The sequence below is a fragment of the Phascolarctos cinereus genome, unplaced genomic scaffold, assembly GCF_003287225.1.
Source record: "Phascolarctos cinereus isolate Bilbo 61053 unplaced genomic scaffold, phaCin_HiC Scaffold_9;HRSCAF=440, whole genome shotgun sequence".
NCBI lineage: Eukaryota > Metazoa > Chordata > Mammalia > Diprotodontia > Phascolarctidae > Phascolarctos > Phascolarctos cinereus.
In genome coordinates, this window is record NW_027556402.1 from 196335001 (window position 1) to 196350532 (window position 15532).

The following is a 15532-nucleotide window of genomic DNA, read 5'->3' on the forward strand; positions in this document are numbered from 1 at the left end:
TGAAAAAAGCTTTCAGAATAAATAATGAATGACCTCCTTCAGACACCAATCACATGCAAGGAAAGGAGAGAGGGAGAAAGCTAGGACAGTACTTAAGTTGTACGTCTCCAATGAATTATTGAATCTGAAAAAGGAAAGCTGGTAAAATATTGAAATTTCACTTTCAGCAGCTGTCTCGCACTTAGCTGCCATTCCTTGAAAAATCGAAGGTCAAAGATTTCAGTTGCTTTAATTTCATAAAATTTTGGTTAGACATCAGAGCCTAACTGCAATTGTGTGCAGCCATGAACAGCTGAAAAAATAAGTCAGACTTTGGCCTTTTTTCCACTCAAATCATGAGACGGTGGTTCAGATTTAACATTCATTAACATTAATTGACTTTAATTCCTTCAAAAATGGAACAGCTGCATCCTGTTTGAGGGACCTTTTTCTGGTTCTGTTGGGGGAAGGGAGAGAAAAATTTGCATATTCCCTTACAGCCCATGGTTATTTGACTGATTCCTTTTGATGTTCTAAAAAAGATAAAATAAAATCACTGAGCTATTTAAGTTTGAAAACTGGCTCCTCTGTAACGCTGTAATTCTCCTAGCATTTTAAGATGACATGGGGTATTATTATATGGATCTGATGGCCCAGAGAAGTTAGGTCCCCGGGAACATGCATGGCAGACAGATTTTGAAAGGTGACCTATAATTTTTCTCTGTAAATGCACTATTGTCACTCAGTTGTCTAAGTTAAACACCTTAGGTATTCAGATAAAATCCATAAGCTCAGAAGAATAAAAGAGACCAGTGTAGTAAAAAGAGCACTAAATTTAGAATAATAAGACTTAGGTTCAAATCCCATTTCTGCTTCTTATTATATTTTCTATGACCTTGGGTGAATGACTTTCTTCTATCTGGGCATTAGTTTGTCCATTTGTAAAATGGAAAGATTGGACTAGAGATAGATCACAGGATCAAGTGGAAGAGATCTCACAGGCCTCATTTTACAGATGAAGAAACTGAGACCCAGGGAAGTTGTGACTTGCCAAGGTCATACAAGGGATATCAGAAAGAAGATCTGAACTCAGGTCTTTTGATTCTAGAATCAGTGTTCTTACTATGAATCTGGAGACCGGTATCATTAGCAATACTTTCATGTCTTAAGCCTTGTCTTCTTTGCTTACATTGCTTCTATGCCTGAGAAAGGTCATCAGTCAAAGGAAATAGCACCTATCTTTATTCCTGGACTCAACTACTGACCTCCCTTTTCAACAATTAGGTGGAGGGCCAGCTCCATGTATATTTGATAACTGGCGATCCTTTCTCCCTCTATGCCATCCTCAGGAATCAAGGAGGCATCTGTAATCTTTGCATTGGTGAAGGTCTAATGTCTAGGTCAAGGGAGGTGAGATCATGATCACAGTGGCAAGGCAGATGGCAAGATGCCCATGCTGGGTCGCCTCTGGTGTCCTGGTGGACAGCTGAATGGAACATGAAGCATAGTCTGAGGTTGGCTAGAAATGGTGAGTTGAGGTGAATTTTCACTTAATCCCTCACCAGTCAAGGCAGCTATCCCTAGAATGAGGTCCCAAAGTTGAGTGGATTAAATAGTTCACCTAGATTTTAATAAAATATTTGACAAAATCTCTCTTGCTATTCTTGTGAACCAGATAAAATGATACAGAGAACACTTACAATTAAGAGGATATAACACTGGTTGAATGGCCAGACCCAAGGAGTAGTCATTAATGATTAGATGTCAACTTGGAAGATCATTAATGGAGTGTCCCAATGATCTGTCCCTGCCTTGTGCCATTTACAGTTTTATTAGTGACTTGAATAAAAACAAAGATAGAATACTTATCAAATTTGCTAAGGTCAAAAAACTAAGAGTTACAGCTAACACATTAGGTTAGTAACAAATTAATCATTAGCTAAAAAGATTTCTATAAAGTAGATCATTGAGTTGAATCTAATAAGAAAAAATGGAAATAAATATTTAGTCTTACATGTGTATTGAAAAACTGAATTCACAGATACAAGATGGGGAAGGAGTGAGTAGAGTACAGTTCCTCCAAAAATGATCTTGGTATGAGTGGGCTACTTACTGCTCAGTAGGAATCAACAGTATAATATGGCAGTCAAAAAACCTAATACTATTTTAGGCTTCATTAAGAGAAGCAGAATATTCAGAACCGAGGAATTGTTGTGGCTGTTGTTGTTTTGTTTTTGAGGCAATGGGGGCAAAGTGACTTGCCCAGGGTCACACAGGTAATAAGTGTCTGAGGCCCAATTTGAACTCAGGTCCTCCTGACTCCAGGGCCAGTGCTCTATTCACTGCCCAACCTGGCTGTTCCAGACACAGGTTCTTAACCTAGGTTGTTTCTTTTTTAAAGATTTTTATAACTTAATTTCAGAATGAACGATTGCTTTGTAATCCTTGCATTTTATTTTATCCATTTAAAAACATCATTCTGAGAAGTGATCCATAGGCACTACCAGACTGCCAAAAGGGTCCATCCCAAAAAACACTGCGAATCTCGGGCGAGTAAAAGTTGCAAAGAGGCAGATTTGAGGTCTATGTAAGGATAAGCTTCTTAACAGTAAGAGTTATCAAAAAGGAGGATAGGCTGCCTCATGGCATAGTGGGTTCCCCCTCACTAGAGGGTCTTTGAGCAAGGGCTGGCTAACCACTTGCTAAATATGTTGCAAAGGACACCAGCTGAGATCTCTATTAAATCTGACATCCTGTTAATTCTATGATTCTCACTCCTTCCTCTCCTCCTTTTTCTTAGGAAAGTGACTCTTCTTGAGCATCAGGAGCATTACAATGATGAAAACAGGGATAGTATGAAATCCAAAGCTAGACAAAACCCAGCACCAACAATACAGGCCTCTGTAAAGGAGGGGAGTTACAAGATGACCTTGAAGGGCCTGTCCAGTTCTGACATTCTATGATGCTTCTGCTTGCTTGGGAACTGACAAGTATTGCACACTCCCTATATATTAGACCTGAAACCAGCTCCATCACTTCCTAGCCAAATGCTCGGGAGAAAGTCACTTAACCTGAGTCTCAGTTTCCTCATCTGTAAAAGAAGGATAATACTTCTGGTGCCTGCCTCATACATTAATAACATAAAGCACTTTGGAAATCTTAAATTGGTATAGAAATGTGAGTCATCATTACCTTTCATGACAAAAGCAAGGCTGGGTTCCATCTCAAAAACCATTTGTCAGCTCACATGACATGAAGGGTTCTAATCCTAAAGCAGAATCTTGACATACAGGTGAGCTAAAGGACAGAGTTCCTTCCTCTACATCATGTAACTTTCCTTCCATGGCATCACAGTGAGGGGCAAGGCCAGGGACCACACAATTCAGGAGAGGTAGGCACTGAAAGCATTGTTGGTGAAGGCCTTTTGAGCTTAAGAGTCTTAGCATGAACTCTCTATACGTGTATATGATTAGCTTCAAGATTACATTCTTAATTCAATTCACAAAACCCTTAGCACTCACTGTGTAGATCTTACTGTAGGGGAAACCAGAGAAGATTTGGTCCTTGTCTTTGGGGCATGCACAGCCCAGCTTGGAATGCCTTTGAGTCCTGGCTATGGGGTGGAAAGATGAGAAAACCTTAAGAATCTGGGATACCCTAGGTATCACCACCCTTAACTCAGGCTGCATACAGGCCTATTTCCAGAGCAGGAAAGCAATAGTCCCGGACCACTCCTCTGCTCCCCGTAGGACAATCCCCACCAAGTCTGTTTTGACACTGCCCTCTAAAGTACTGTGGCTGTTCAGTCTGGTTCCCATGCCAGCTCTGCTACTTCGTACCCATGTGATGCACGACCTTCACTTTCCTCCTCTGCAAAGTAAGAGAGTTAAAGTAGATATTCTCTAACGTCCCTTCCAGTTTGATGAGCCTTCCCCTTGTTTGTGTCAGAAGGAGAGAAACCTGTAATAAGTGGTGACATCCTAGAGCAGAGGAAAAGAAATAGGTGGAAAAGAAAATCCTATTTTCCTTTTCCCTTCTCTTTCTCTCCCTTCTCCTTAGTCAGTAGTGGGAGCCGACAGTGCTGAAAATAGAAAACTAACCATCAGTATTCCTTGGATGATCATGGTTTTTATTACTGTCACTATTAATAAATTAATAAATCCCGGAGCAATTTTTTCCTCTCAGAGAAGAAAATAGCCAGTAACAGGGGATGTTTTTAATGCACAAATTTTGGGCTTCCTCCTAAGTTCCAAATATTTCATGCCTAGATCTTGAATCTTTGAAATCCTCCCAAATCAACTTTGCTTTCAGGCTAAGCAGTATCAGCTCATTTGTTTGTTTTCCCCCCAAAATACTTCTGCCCTTCCCCCATTCTTTACAATGCACAGTGCTCTTATTCTTTCTCTCTCCCTCCCTATCTCTGCAGAGAACCAGTTCTTTGGCCAAGGTTGTTTTTAATCATGATCCAGCCTGTCACTCAGGAAGAAGGCGTCCAATTTTTCCTAGCCCTGCAAACCCTATCCCCTCGGCCTGCCCAGGTCCAATCAACGGCCGGGATAGAGAATTAGAACTTTTCCTCATCTCCGCTTCCCCCTCCATTCCCCCCCCCCCAGCCTTCTCCTCCTCACCCCAGGAAAGGCAGTGTTCTTTAGCTCAGAAGATCTGCCACGCTAAGGTTTTCAGTCCCACAGACGAGGCAACCTCCCAGAGTTAGTAAGAGCATTGAACTCAGAGCCAAGCGCACTAGTTAGCTGCAACTGAACAACTTGTTCTTGAGTTTTCCAATAAATGATGGGGCTGAGGGGAGAGCCCTGCGGTGGGATCCGAAGCGAAACGAACGTGCCTTCCTCTGGGCTTGCTGCATGTGGCCAGCATGCTGGAAATTCAGCCCTCCCTGGCCTCCTTCAAGGGGCCCCTTCCCAGCCTGCCCCCTGGTCCACCTCTTGGTCCCCTCCAGGAGAGGTGAAGAAAAGGGAGGCATTCCAAAGACAGAACAAAGGGCTGCAGCTTACCTGTACTGGAATGTCATGTTGGTGATTTTGATTTTAATCTCCTCTCCGTGGCGATGCTCCCCAGTCATTTCAAAGAGTTTATTAGCCATTTTCTCATAAACTTTGGCATTCCGCTTAGTTTGTTTCAATTCATCAAAAAATTCTTCCCAGACCAGCATTAAGCCTCTCATCTCTGCATCCGTCCAGTTTCTGGCCCTCCTGTGTTTCTCAGTCTGAGGAGAAACAACATAACTAGGGATTTCTGCTGCGGCCATGGCTGATTGACCTAAAAGGGTTTTTAAAAGAGGACACTTAATAGAGGCAGAATTTGTAGCCCAGGCTTGGGTCGTGCGCGATGTCCAGAAGTGGGCAAAGCATTTGAATGACAACAGCCCATGTGAAACCTTTTTGCAACAGCTTGAAGCTTGAGTGCACAAAATGGGGCCTACATCTGACAGGCAGGAATTTAGTTAAAAGCTTTTAAACAGGGAAACGTCATTTTGATGTCACGTTTCCATAGCAACAGAGCAACTGCATAAGCTACAACAACAAAAACCTTTTAACTGAAAGCCAAAGAATCAGGACAGAGTTGACGGGCCATCAATATTAAAGCTTTTAAACACTTTAAAAAGGTTTAACCAAAAAAAGATCCATGTAGCCTTTGGAGAAGCGACTTTTAAGTGTCGACTTCTTTTTTCACTCCTCTTATCTTTCAGGCTCATGGTCTCCTTGTAGGGGGTCATGAGCTCCTGACTGGGCTTTTAAGTTGTTCCTTGACAGTCTCTCTAGGAGGCAAAGGATGAGTCCAAGAACATGCACATATCACAAACATGCGCACATACCCTTTTAACACAAATTTGTTAAGCTAGAAAAGCTCTCCCCATCTTTGAAGAGGAAAAAAAAGACATCTCACTCCAACTTGAAGTGGAAAGAAAATAGGAATGCTGATGGGGCAGCCTGGAGGCTACTCCCAGCTCCACCACTAACTAGACTTAGGATCTTGAACAAGTAATTTTTCCCTCCCTGCCTGGGCCTTACTCAGTTTCCTCCTCTGTAAAACCAGGGAGCCAGATTAGACAATCTTCAATGTACCTTTCCAGTCCTGAAATTCTGTGAACTTAGACTCAGTTTTCCACTCACTCAGGCATCCAGAGATAGAATTTCTAGGGTAAGACAGGGGACCCAGGAATATTTCAGCAAAAGCCGAAGGCCTGCTGAGGCTAAAAGACAGACATTGAAATGTAAAAAGGAAAGCCTTCAGATGCAAAGTAGATATTCCACACTCAAGAAAGGGTCTGAGGCTTGAATAGCTCCATTGCATATGAAGGGGCCAATGAGACAATGAATTTGCCTCCAGGGCACAGGCTGCTTTGTCCCTTTGGCACTCATCAACATAAGATTCCCAAAGGAGCATGGGAGGTGAAACTAACTGAATTGAAACTAATCACCATAAGGCAAAGTGGAGTGGCTTACTCAGGGAAGAGTCTTTTGAGCGACGACCTACTTTAGGGTTTTCTGTCTCTTGTCAAGAATTAGCAAACAGCATCAGGGCTGTGGTTTTGCGTATAGATTGTTTCTCTAATTTGAGCCAACTCAAGAAAGCATGGTAAATTAGCTAAGGTAAAGATGGAGAGACTAACTGTCTAGGCATGTTGAAGATCAAATTCCTGTAAGCTATTTAAAATTTAGGATAGGATGAGAAATATTAGCAAGTGTTCTCTGACTACTCCTGAGATACCAACGATAACAATTTCTAACCCCAAGGTGAATGTTTTTTTTCCTAATCTGTTACTCACCCTCCCAAATAAACTGATTGAGTTTCCATCCTCCCCTGACAGTCATGGAACTAGTAATGGCACCCTAAGGCTGTGTAAAAGCCTGTACGTGTGTATGCGTGTGTCTCCTTTTGTTCCTCTGCGTTGCTAGCCACCTGCCAAACTGCCCATCAGCTGATGCTAATTAAGGGTGCTGCTAGCTACCGGCCAACTGCCCATCAGTTGATGCTAATTAAGTTCTTAAACTCTTCTGGCACTGCTTTCTGATTTACTTACCACCAGTCAAAGAAACAAAGAGTATCTTAGGAACTCTGGGTTGAGGAATTCCCCAACACTACCAAGAGAGTAATGGTCACCAAAAAATCACTTGATTCACCTCATGTACACAATCTTGAGGCTTTGAAGTGGGCTGTTACTGAGAAGTCCAAGACCATTTCTATGGAGATAATTTTCCAATTTGGACAAATAATAATCCACTATATTTTTAACCAGTGGCAATTTGGATGCAACGTACCAGAGATGAGCAGCAGCACTAGCTAACTAGAAGTTCGGTGTATACGATTGGACAGGAAAGACTGCAAACGCTCTATCCTACAGGCTTCATGACATTGCAATTATGGTGATACCACAGAAGGGGTGAGGGTAGGAAGTAAATATTTATTAAACTTGCACTATGGGTCAAGCACTGTGTTAAGCACGTTACAAATATCTCATTTGATCCTCGCAACACACTATTATTGCCCCCGTTTTACAGTTGAGGATGCTGAAGCAGAAGGGGTTAAGTCTGCCAAGAGTCACACAGACAGGAAGTATCTGAGGCTGGATATGAACCCAGGTCTGCCTTGCTAGAATCGGGTCTGGGGACCCACCCCCAAAACAGGGTCACAGAGAGTCAGACACGACTGAACCAGCCCAACAACAAAGCCACCAGAGCACTGGGACGTCAAGCAAGCAGAGGAGAACTCCTCTTCAGATGACCGAGAGCCTGGCAGCATCTGGCAGCAGCTGCCCTGAGCCCTGTCGGGTGGCCCCTGTCCGGTAATGGTGTCGCCTCTCCATCCAGTTCAGTAGCAGCTAAGCCTGGCTGACAGACTCAAGCTACCAAGTGCCCTATTCAATCCAGCCCAGCAGCAGATGGACCCAATCCAGCAGGCAAACAGTACCCTGGCTAAGCTCTAATTCCTACAGATATCAATGCCCTCAGAAAAGCCAACCCTGCTGGACAGCCGAGTGACTCATCCCTCCCTGGCATGACACTCTGCACGGGGTGAGGAGGACCTTGTGTAGAGAGAGAAGACGCTGAAGTCCTTCAGGTCCAGATCTGTAAACTGGTTTGGACATATGTGTTCCCATCATGTGTGCCTCACTATCATTGTATTCTAGGTTTTTGCCCATTCTTTACCTCCCTAGATTCTGCACTGAATTGTGGGAGACCATGCTCCTGGTGTTGGGGGCAAGGCTTCATAACCACTGTTCTTGCTACACTGTTTACTAAAGCTCTCAGTCTACTGGTTGATTATGCAGGGGAAGCAAATCAGTGAAAGCTCATGTTATGATACATAGTATTAGCCCCCCACCCCCCCCCACCCCAGACCTCCAAAGTGGTAGCAGCCATATTTCTGGCTACCCAATCCAACAGAACCAACTTGAGTTGGATGAATGAGACCTAAAGGGCATGACATGTTGGGGTTCCTCTGAGAGGAAGGGGTCTGGGTCCACCCCTGAATTTTCAAGGGTTAGTCTTTGTTTTATATGTGTAGAGAGTTGGGGATTTTGTTGCTGGCAGGAATGTCAATCCAGGGAACTAGGGTAGAGCTTGCCCTGAGTTTCAGTTCCTAAAACGTACTGGCAGTGACTTACCATTTCATTCAGCCTCCTTGGATTCTGTTTTGATCTTGGTCCTGCTTCCTTTGCAGACATTTCTTTCTACTTCTGGCTCCTTCAGCTTAGCACCCCGTGTCCAAGCCACCAACTTGGGCTGCAAATACCAACTCACTACAATTCTGGCACTAAGCCTAAAAGGGACCCTCCTTCCAGCAGTAACCTTTCTTTGTCCCCCAGTGCAGCAGAACCCTCAGTAAGGTAGTGGAATGAACGCTGGGTGAAGGGCTGGGGTTGAATCCTGGTTTGGCTACTGACCGCCAGTATGATGGGACCGACTCCTTCCCCCTTCTGAGCCTCCATTTCCTCATCTGTATAACCAAGAGGCTAAAATATGGTTCCTGAGGTCTCTTTCAGCTCCGAATGCTACAAGCTTAGGAAATGAATGACTTCTGGTCAGAGATACTGTAAAAGGAATTCCAGGATGAGACAGAAGGTAGATTAGATGATTTCTGACATCCTTTTCAATTTGAGAAACTATGATTCTAGAAGACTGCCAAACAAAAGATGAATAAGGAGCATAAAGCCACCTGAATCCCACTCTGCTAAGAGAACTGAATTATGTTTGGAATGTGCAGTTGTATCACGATTAAGTATTGTGCACAGAATGCCCAGGAATGAATGAACTTTCTGGTTAATTCAGGAAAAAGCAGAAACTTCTTTGTGCCCTAACAAGTTGCCAGTTTTTCTCAAATGTCTGAGGCCACTCTCTTGCTCTGTTAGCAGAGCCCCAGAACCATAGTACAATCCTTCTTTGCTTAGTGAACTCTCACAGGGCCTTATGATCATGGTTTTGAACACAAACTCACCATCCAGGTTCAGAGATATGTGTAAAAACCACCAAAGATTGGACTCAGAGTGAACAACCCCAGAATCTGCCTGGAATTTTTTTTTCATTCTAAACAGCTTTCCAATAGCAAAGATTTCAAAGACTTAGAACAAGAAAAGGCCTTAGAGATCATCTGGTCAAACCTTCTTATTTTACAGATAATAAAAGTGAGACACAGAAAAGTTAAGAGGCTTACCCAAGACCTACATAGTTAGTGTGTTTTCTGTCTCTCTTTTTTGTTTTCATAAAAAATGTTTTTATTATTCTGAAAGACAGCAATAAACATGAACATTTCCATATGATTATACATTTATGTGCAATGAAAAAAATTTATGAAAAATTTTTTTCAAAGTATCTATTCAATTCAACCTATTCATTCCAAAGTTGCTTCCTTATCTGTGCTACCCTCTGAACCTACTCCTAATCTTTTCTGTGCTTTTCTTTCTTTCTTTTTTGGCATCACTATCAGTTCTCCCTTCAAAAAACAAAACAAACACACCTTTTGACAAGTTAACAGAGAAAACAAATCCATATATTTGACATGTCCAAAAATGTATGTCTCATTCTGAACCTGTGGTCTATCAAATCTCTGACAGGAGGTGGGAAACATGCTTCATCAATGTTCCCCTGGAGTCATGGTTGGTCATTGCATTGATCAGAGTTCTTAAGTCTTTCAAAGGTACCTTTTTTTTTTACAGTATTGTTATTTTACAAATTGGCTTCTGCTGCTATTCACCTCACACTTCATCACTTCATACAACTCTTCTCAGGTTATTCATTATTTCTTGCAGCACAATGATATTCCACTACATTCATGGTTCATAATTTGGTCAGCCATTCTTCATTTGATGGGAATTCACTCCTTTACATGTTGTCTTCCCCCATTAGAATGTAAGCTCCTTGGGGGCAGGGATTGTCTTTCTTTTTGCTTGTATTCTCAGTGTTTAGCACAATGCCTGACACAAATTAATTACTTAATAAATGTTGTTTTGTGGGGAACCCCTTTAGTTTCTAGTTCTGTGCTGTTATGAATATTTTTGTACATCTAGGTCTTTTCTCCCCTCCTTTGATCTTTTTCTGAGGCACATGCCTAGTAATGATATTGCTGGATGCAAGGCTGTGCACATTTTAGTAATATTTGAGATATAGTTCTAAACTGCTTTCCAGGACATTGGACCAATTCACAGTTCAAGAACTAGCGTGCTTGTCCTATAAATGTTTGAAATTTTTCATTTTTTTGGGTCACGTTTTCCAATTTGATGATATTCTAGCCCTATAAAATAACCCTTTAGAAGTTGATTGGTATGGCACTGAATAAATAAATTAGGTTATACTATAATTTTTATTACATGAACACTAATCAACTATAAGCAATTAATAGTTTTCCAATTACTTAAGACTGTCATTTCTTAAAATGGTGTTTTAAAGTTGTATTCATATAATTTGTGTGTGGTAGGTGAACTGTCAGATAACTTAGATATTCTCTAGTTATTTTTAATGGAATTTCTTTTCTGTCTTTTCCTGCTGGGTTTTGTCAGTAATATGCAGAAAGGCTCATGTTTTACATGAGGTTTGTTTTACATCCTGCTCCTTTTGTTATTTTTTTCAATTAATTTTTAGTTGAATCTCTAGAGTTCTCTAAATAGACCATCATGTCATCTGCAAAAAGCACCAATCTTGTTTGCTCTTTGCCTATTATTATTTTTCTCTGAAGTTTCTGTCTTGGTGTTATAGCTAGCATTTCTAGAACAATGTAAAAATCTTTGCTTTACCTCTGATCTTACTAAAAAGACCTCTATCATTTCTCTGTTACAAATAATTCTATTTTTGTTTTAGATATATACTATTTAACATAATAAGGAAATCCATTTATTCTAATGCCTTTTAGTGTTGTAGTTTAACAGAAATTGGTACTGTGTTTTGTCAAAAGGTTTTCTGCATCTATTGATATTGTCATGATTTTTTAAAAATTTAACATTGTCCATTATGTTTGTAGCTTTTCCTAGAATTTAACCAATTTTGATATCCTGGCATAAATTCAATCTGGTCATTGTGCATAATCTTTTCAATGACTTGCTATATAGCCTCTTTGCTAATATTTTCTTCAATATTATTGTGTCAAGATTCATGAGAAATACTGGTATGTAGTTTTCTTTTTCTGATTTGTCTCTCCCTGACTTGACAAATATTTGTATTATAGAAGAAATTGATAGCATCCCTTCCTTTTTCTATTTTTGCCAACAGTTAATGTAATATTGGAATTAATTGTTCTTTGGAAATTCACTTGTAAATCCATCTGGTCCTGGGTAATTCCTCTACAGGAAGCTTATTTATGGCTTATTCATTTGTTTGTTTGTGTTTTTCCAGCAAATGTTATTTAAGTTCTACGTTTCTTGTTCTGTTGATCTGAGCAATTTATATTTTTGTAAATCTACTTCACTTGTCAATTTTGTTTGTATGTAATTGAGCAAAATAATTTCTAAGAATTTTTCATTTGTTGCAAATCTTTTCATTTTTTATATTCATAGTTTGCTTTTCCTCTTTTTAAAAAATCAGATTAGGTCTATTTCATTAGATTTTTCAAGAAATCAACTAATATTTTTATCATCTTGATGGGTTTTGTTTTCAACTATTTTAATCTTTAATTTGATTGTCACAATTTCTATTTTTGGCTCTGGTTGGGGTTTTATGATTTATTGCTTTTCTAGGTTTTTTTAATTGCATGTTCCAATTCATTAATTTGTCATTTCTCTTTTGTCGATGAAAGTGTTTTAACTATATAAAGTTTCTCCTAAGACTTGCTCTGTTTCCCTGAAGTTCTGGTATACCGTCTCATTGTTGGCACTTTCTTTGTTGGAATTATGCACTGTTTCTATGATTTGTTTTTTTAACCCACCAATTCTTTAGAATTAAGTTTAGTCTCCATCTAAGTTTGCATACTTTCTTAAAAGGCCTTTTGTTTGTAATTTGTATTGCACTGCAGTTAATAAATGTGTTTAATACTTTTGATTTTTACATATTTGTTTTGAGGTTTTTATGCCTTAATGGCCAATTTTTGTAAAGGTGTTGTATACAGATAAGTATATTCCTTCCTATGTCTCTTTGATAATCACGAAATATCTGTCATATTGTACTTTTCTAAAGTTCTTTCTTTTTATCTTTTTGTTTATTTGTCGAGGTCTAAGATGGAGACATTGCATTCCCCAAGAATTGGAGTTCTGCTGTTCATTTCTCCTTCTAACTTGATTAATTTTTATCCAAGTAGTCACATGCTATACCATTATTTATATTGAGTATTAATATCACTGTATTGTCTATGATGTCTTTAAATATAATACTAGTTTCTATGTTTAACTCTTAACTACATGCCCATTTTTTATTATTGCTTGTCTTTGACTATGGCTGCTTGCTTTTTTTTTTTCCAAGTTTACCTGAAGAAAAATAAATCTGCTTTAGCCCCTCATTTTAACTGCATGAATCTTTGTGTTTCAAATGTATTTCTTGTAAATAACATTTTGTTGGTGTTTGCTTTCTACTCCATACTACTATTTTCTATTTTATGGGTGAATTCATCCCATTCAGATTCATGATTATGATTATTAATTTTGCATTTCCTTCCAACATATCCATATATATTTTTTTCTCTGCCCTTGCCCTCATTTTCAAAAAGGAGGGATATAAATGAGAAGAAATGTGAGCAACACTGCAATCAGTAATTGAAATGATCTGGTTCTATTCCACTGGCCCTTCTCTTTTCTTCTCACCCAAATTCTGATCATTGAGCCTTCCTTACATTTTTTTCCCCTTTCCTTTTAATTTTCCCATTTATTTCTATCCTCCAAAGTTGATGTTTTGATTGTGACTATTCTTTGCTCAACTCTACCCTCCTTAAATATCCTCTCTCCTTTCTCTGTTCCTGTTTTCCTGTGAGTTTAATGTATTTCTACACCAAACTCTTTGTGTATGTCTGTGTATACTCAACTCTCCTTTATCTAATTTGTGAGGTTCACGTGATTCCTATTCCTCCCACCCTTTCCTGTGAGCTTGCATAATCTTCTTTATAATTTAATGAAACATAGTATATCCATCACTCTTCCTCATTTATTTCCTAATATTTTCCTTTCTCTTTCCCTTTCCTTTCCTTTCAAGACCATTAAAAAAATGGTAAAACCACTCCAGTCCCTGTTTGCTTATTTAATTTCATCTATGACTCTTGAAGACACTGGGATTTTGAAGGTGCTTTTCTCTTCTCCCCCATGTAATTGGTAATTGTTGATAATCCTTTATCCCATTAAAATCCCCTTTTCTCCCCTATAGGATTGTACTCAGTCTTGCAGGGTAAGTTATTCTTGCCTTTTGAATAACATACCTGTAAGTGTTGTGTGATCCTGTGGTTCCTTAGTATTTGAGGTCTTTCTTTCTTATTGCTTACAATATTTTGACCTTGACCTGGAAACTCTGGATTTTGGCCATGACATTTCTGGAAGTTTTTATTTTAGAGTTTCTCTCAGGACTAGTGGATTTTTTTCCCCCTATTTTCATTTTACCCTCTGATTTTTAGTAACTTTGGGATGTTTTCATTTGTTTTCTTGAAATATGGCACCCAACCTTTTTATTTTTTGTCATAATTTTCAGGTGGTCCAATAATTCTTAAATTATCTTTAGGTCAGATATTTTTGATAATAGGTGTTTTGGTTTTTTTTTCCTATTTCTTTCTATCTTTTGATTTTTTTCTAGTTTTTCTTGTTGTCTCATGGAGTTATTTAATTTCATTTTGTGTATCCCAGTTTTCAGTGAGTCTTCTATTCAGTTAATGTTTTCTATCTTATGTTCTAAGCTAACAGTCAACAAATTACAGGCTGAGGGCCAAATATGACCCACTGCCTGTTTTTGAATAGCCAATGAGCTAAAAAAAATTATTTACATTTTATGATTCTTAGCTTATAGGCTATACAAAAACAAGCAGCGAGACAGATCTGGCCCATGGGCCATAGTTGGCCCACCTGTTTTCTAAACTATTCGCTATTCTTCCAATTCTTTCCTCCTTTCACTTTATAATATCATTTGTTACTGCTTGTTTAATTTTTTTCTAGGTACTCTTGTTTGTGGCCAAGTCATTTTTTTCTTCCAAAGCTTTACTTATAGTATTTGTATATTCTCTTTTTCTAGGTTTTCATCTTGGGTTTCTCTTGGTCAATAATATTTCTTTATGGTGTCTGGTGTCTTCTTCTGTTTACTCATATCCAACTTCAGTTCCTAGTTTGGGTTTCTATGCTAGTACTAGCTCCTACATTTTTGGATGGGGTGGTCAGGCCAATTAGTTTGAACCTCACCTTGGTTTCCTAGGATCCTGACATTGGTTTCCACCCTCCCCAATATATCTGCATTCATAATGCTGGCAATCTTCAGTGTCCCTGGTCCAGGTATTGCTATGGACTTTTGTCACCCCTGGGCCCAGTGGTGAGGTGTTGCTACAGGCTTCCATATCCCTGAGGCCTCCCAGAATCTAGACACTGTTGACATCACCTGGCCTTTTCACCTGAGCTTTTGAGGGCTTTCCTGATGAAACACATCTCTTCTAACAGTTGCAGTTTTGGACTTACATATGTGTGTACTCCTGGGCTAGATAAAGGAACTTACTCATAGAAGACATAGCATTTGACCCAGGTCTTAAATGACATGTAAGATTATAATGAGTGGTGATGGGATTTAGTTAGGAAAATGCAGGGAATGCTTGGCGACCAGTGATTACTCCAATTTGCCTAGGGTATATGAGGGGAAGTAGTAAAAGGTAAGGCTGGAAAAATAGCCCAAGTCACATTATGAGGGGTATATCATAAGCATTTCATAAACATTTGGTAAATTATGTAATCTATATTATAACTACTGTCATTATAAATTTATTGCTCCCTTTTAAACCATTACTAGCCATTAATACCTTAGCAGGTCCTAGGGGAACGGGACACATAGGTGCTTGAGGGTTAGAGGATCTAGGACAAGGGTTCTTAGCCTTTTTTTGTGGGGGTCAGTCTGGTGAAGTCTATGGACCTTTTATTAGAATAACTTTCCAAATGCAT

General features: G+C 39.4%; 1 protein-coding gene and 1 long non-coding RNA gene across 2 annotated transcripts in view; one reads left to right on the plus strand and one right to left on the minus strand.

The window, feature by feature from the left end:
• Positions 1–5340, minus strand: part of MSANTD1 (Myb/SANT DNA binding domain containing 1) — a 36890-nt gene extending 31550 nt beyond the window's left edge. The window contains exon 1 of the mRNA XM_020992165.2: positions 4992–5340. Within this exon, the coding sequence (XP_020847824.1) occupies positions 4992–5245 (254 nt within the window). The 5' untranslated portion in view covers positions 5246–5340. The remainder of the gene's footprint in view (positions 1–4991) is intronic.
• Positions 1–15532, plus strand: part of LOC144455495 (uncharacterized) — a 126941-nt gene that overhangs the window by 98273 nt on the left and 13136 nt on the right. The gene's annotated exons all lie outside the window — the stretch shown is intronic.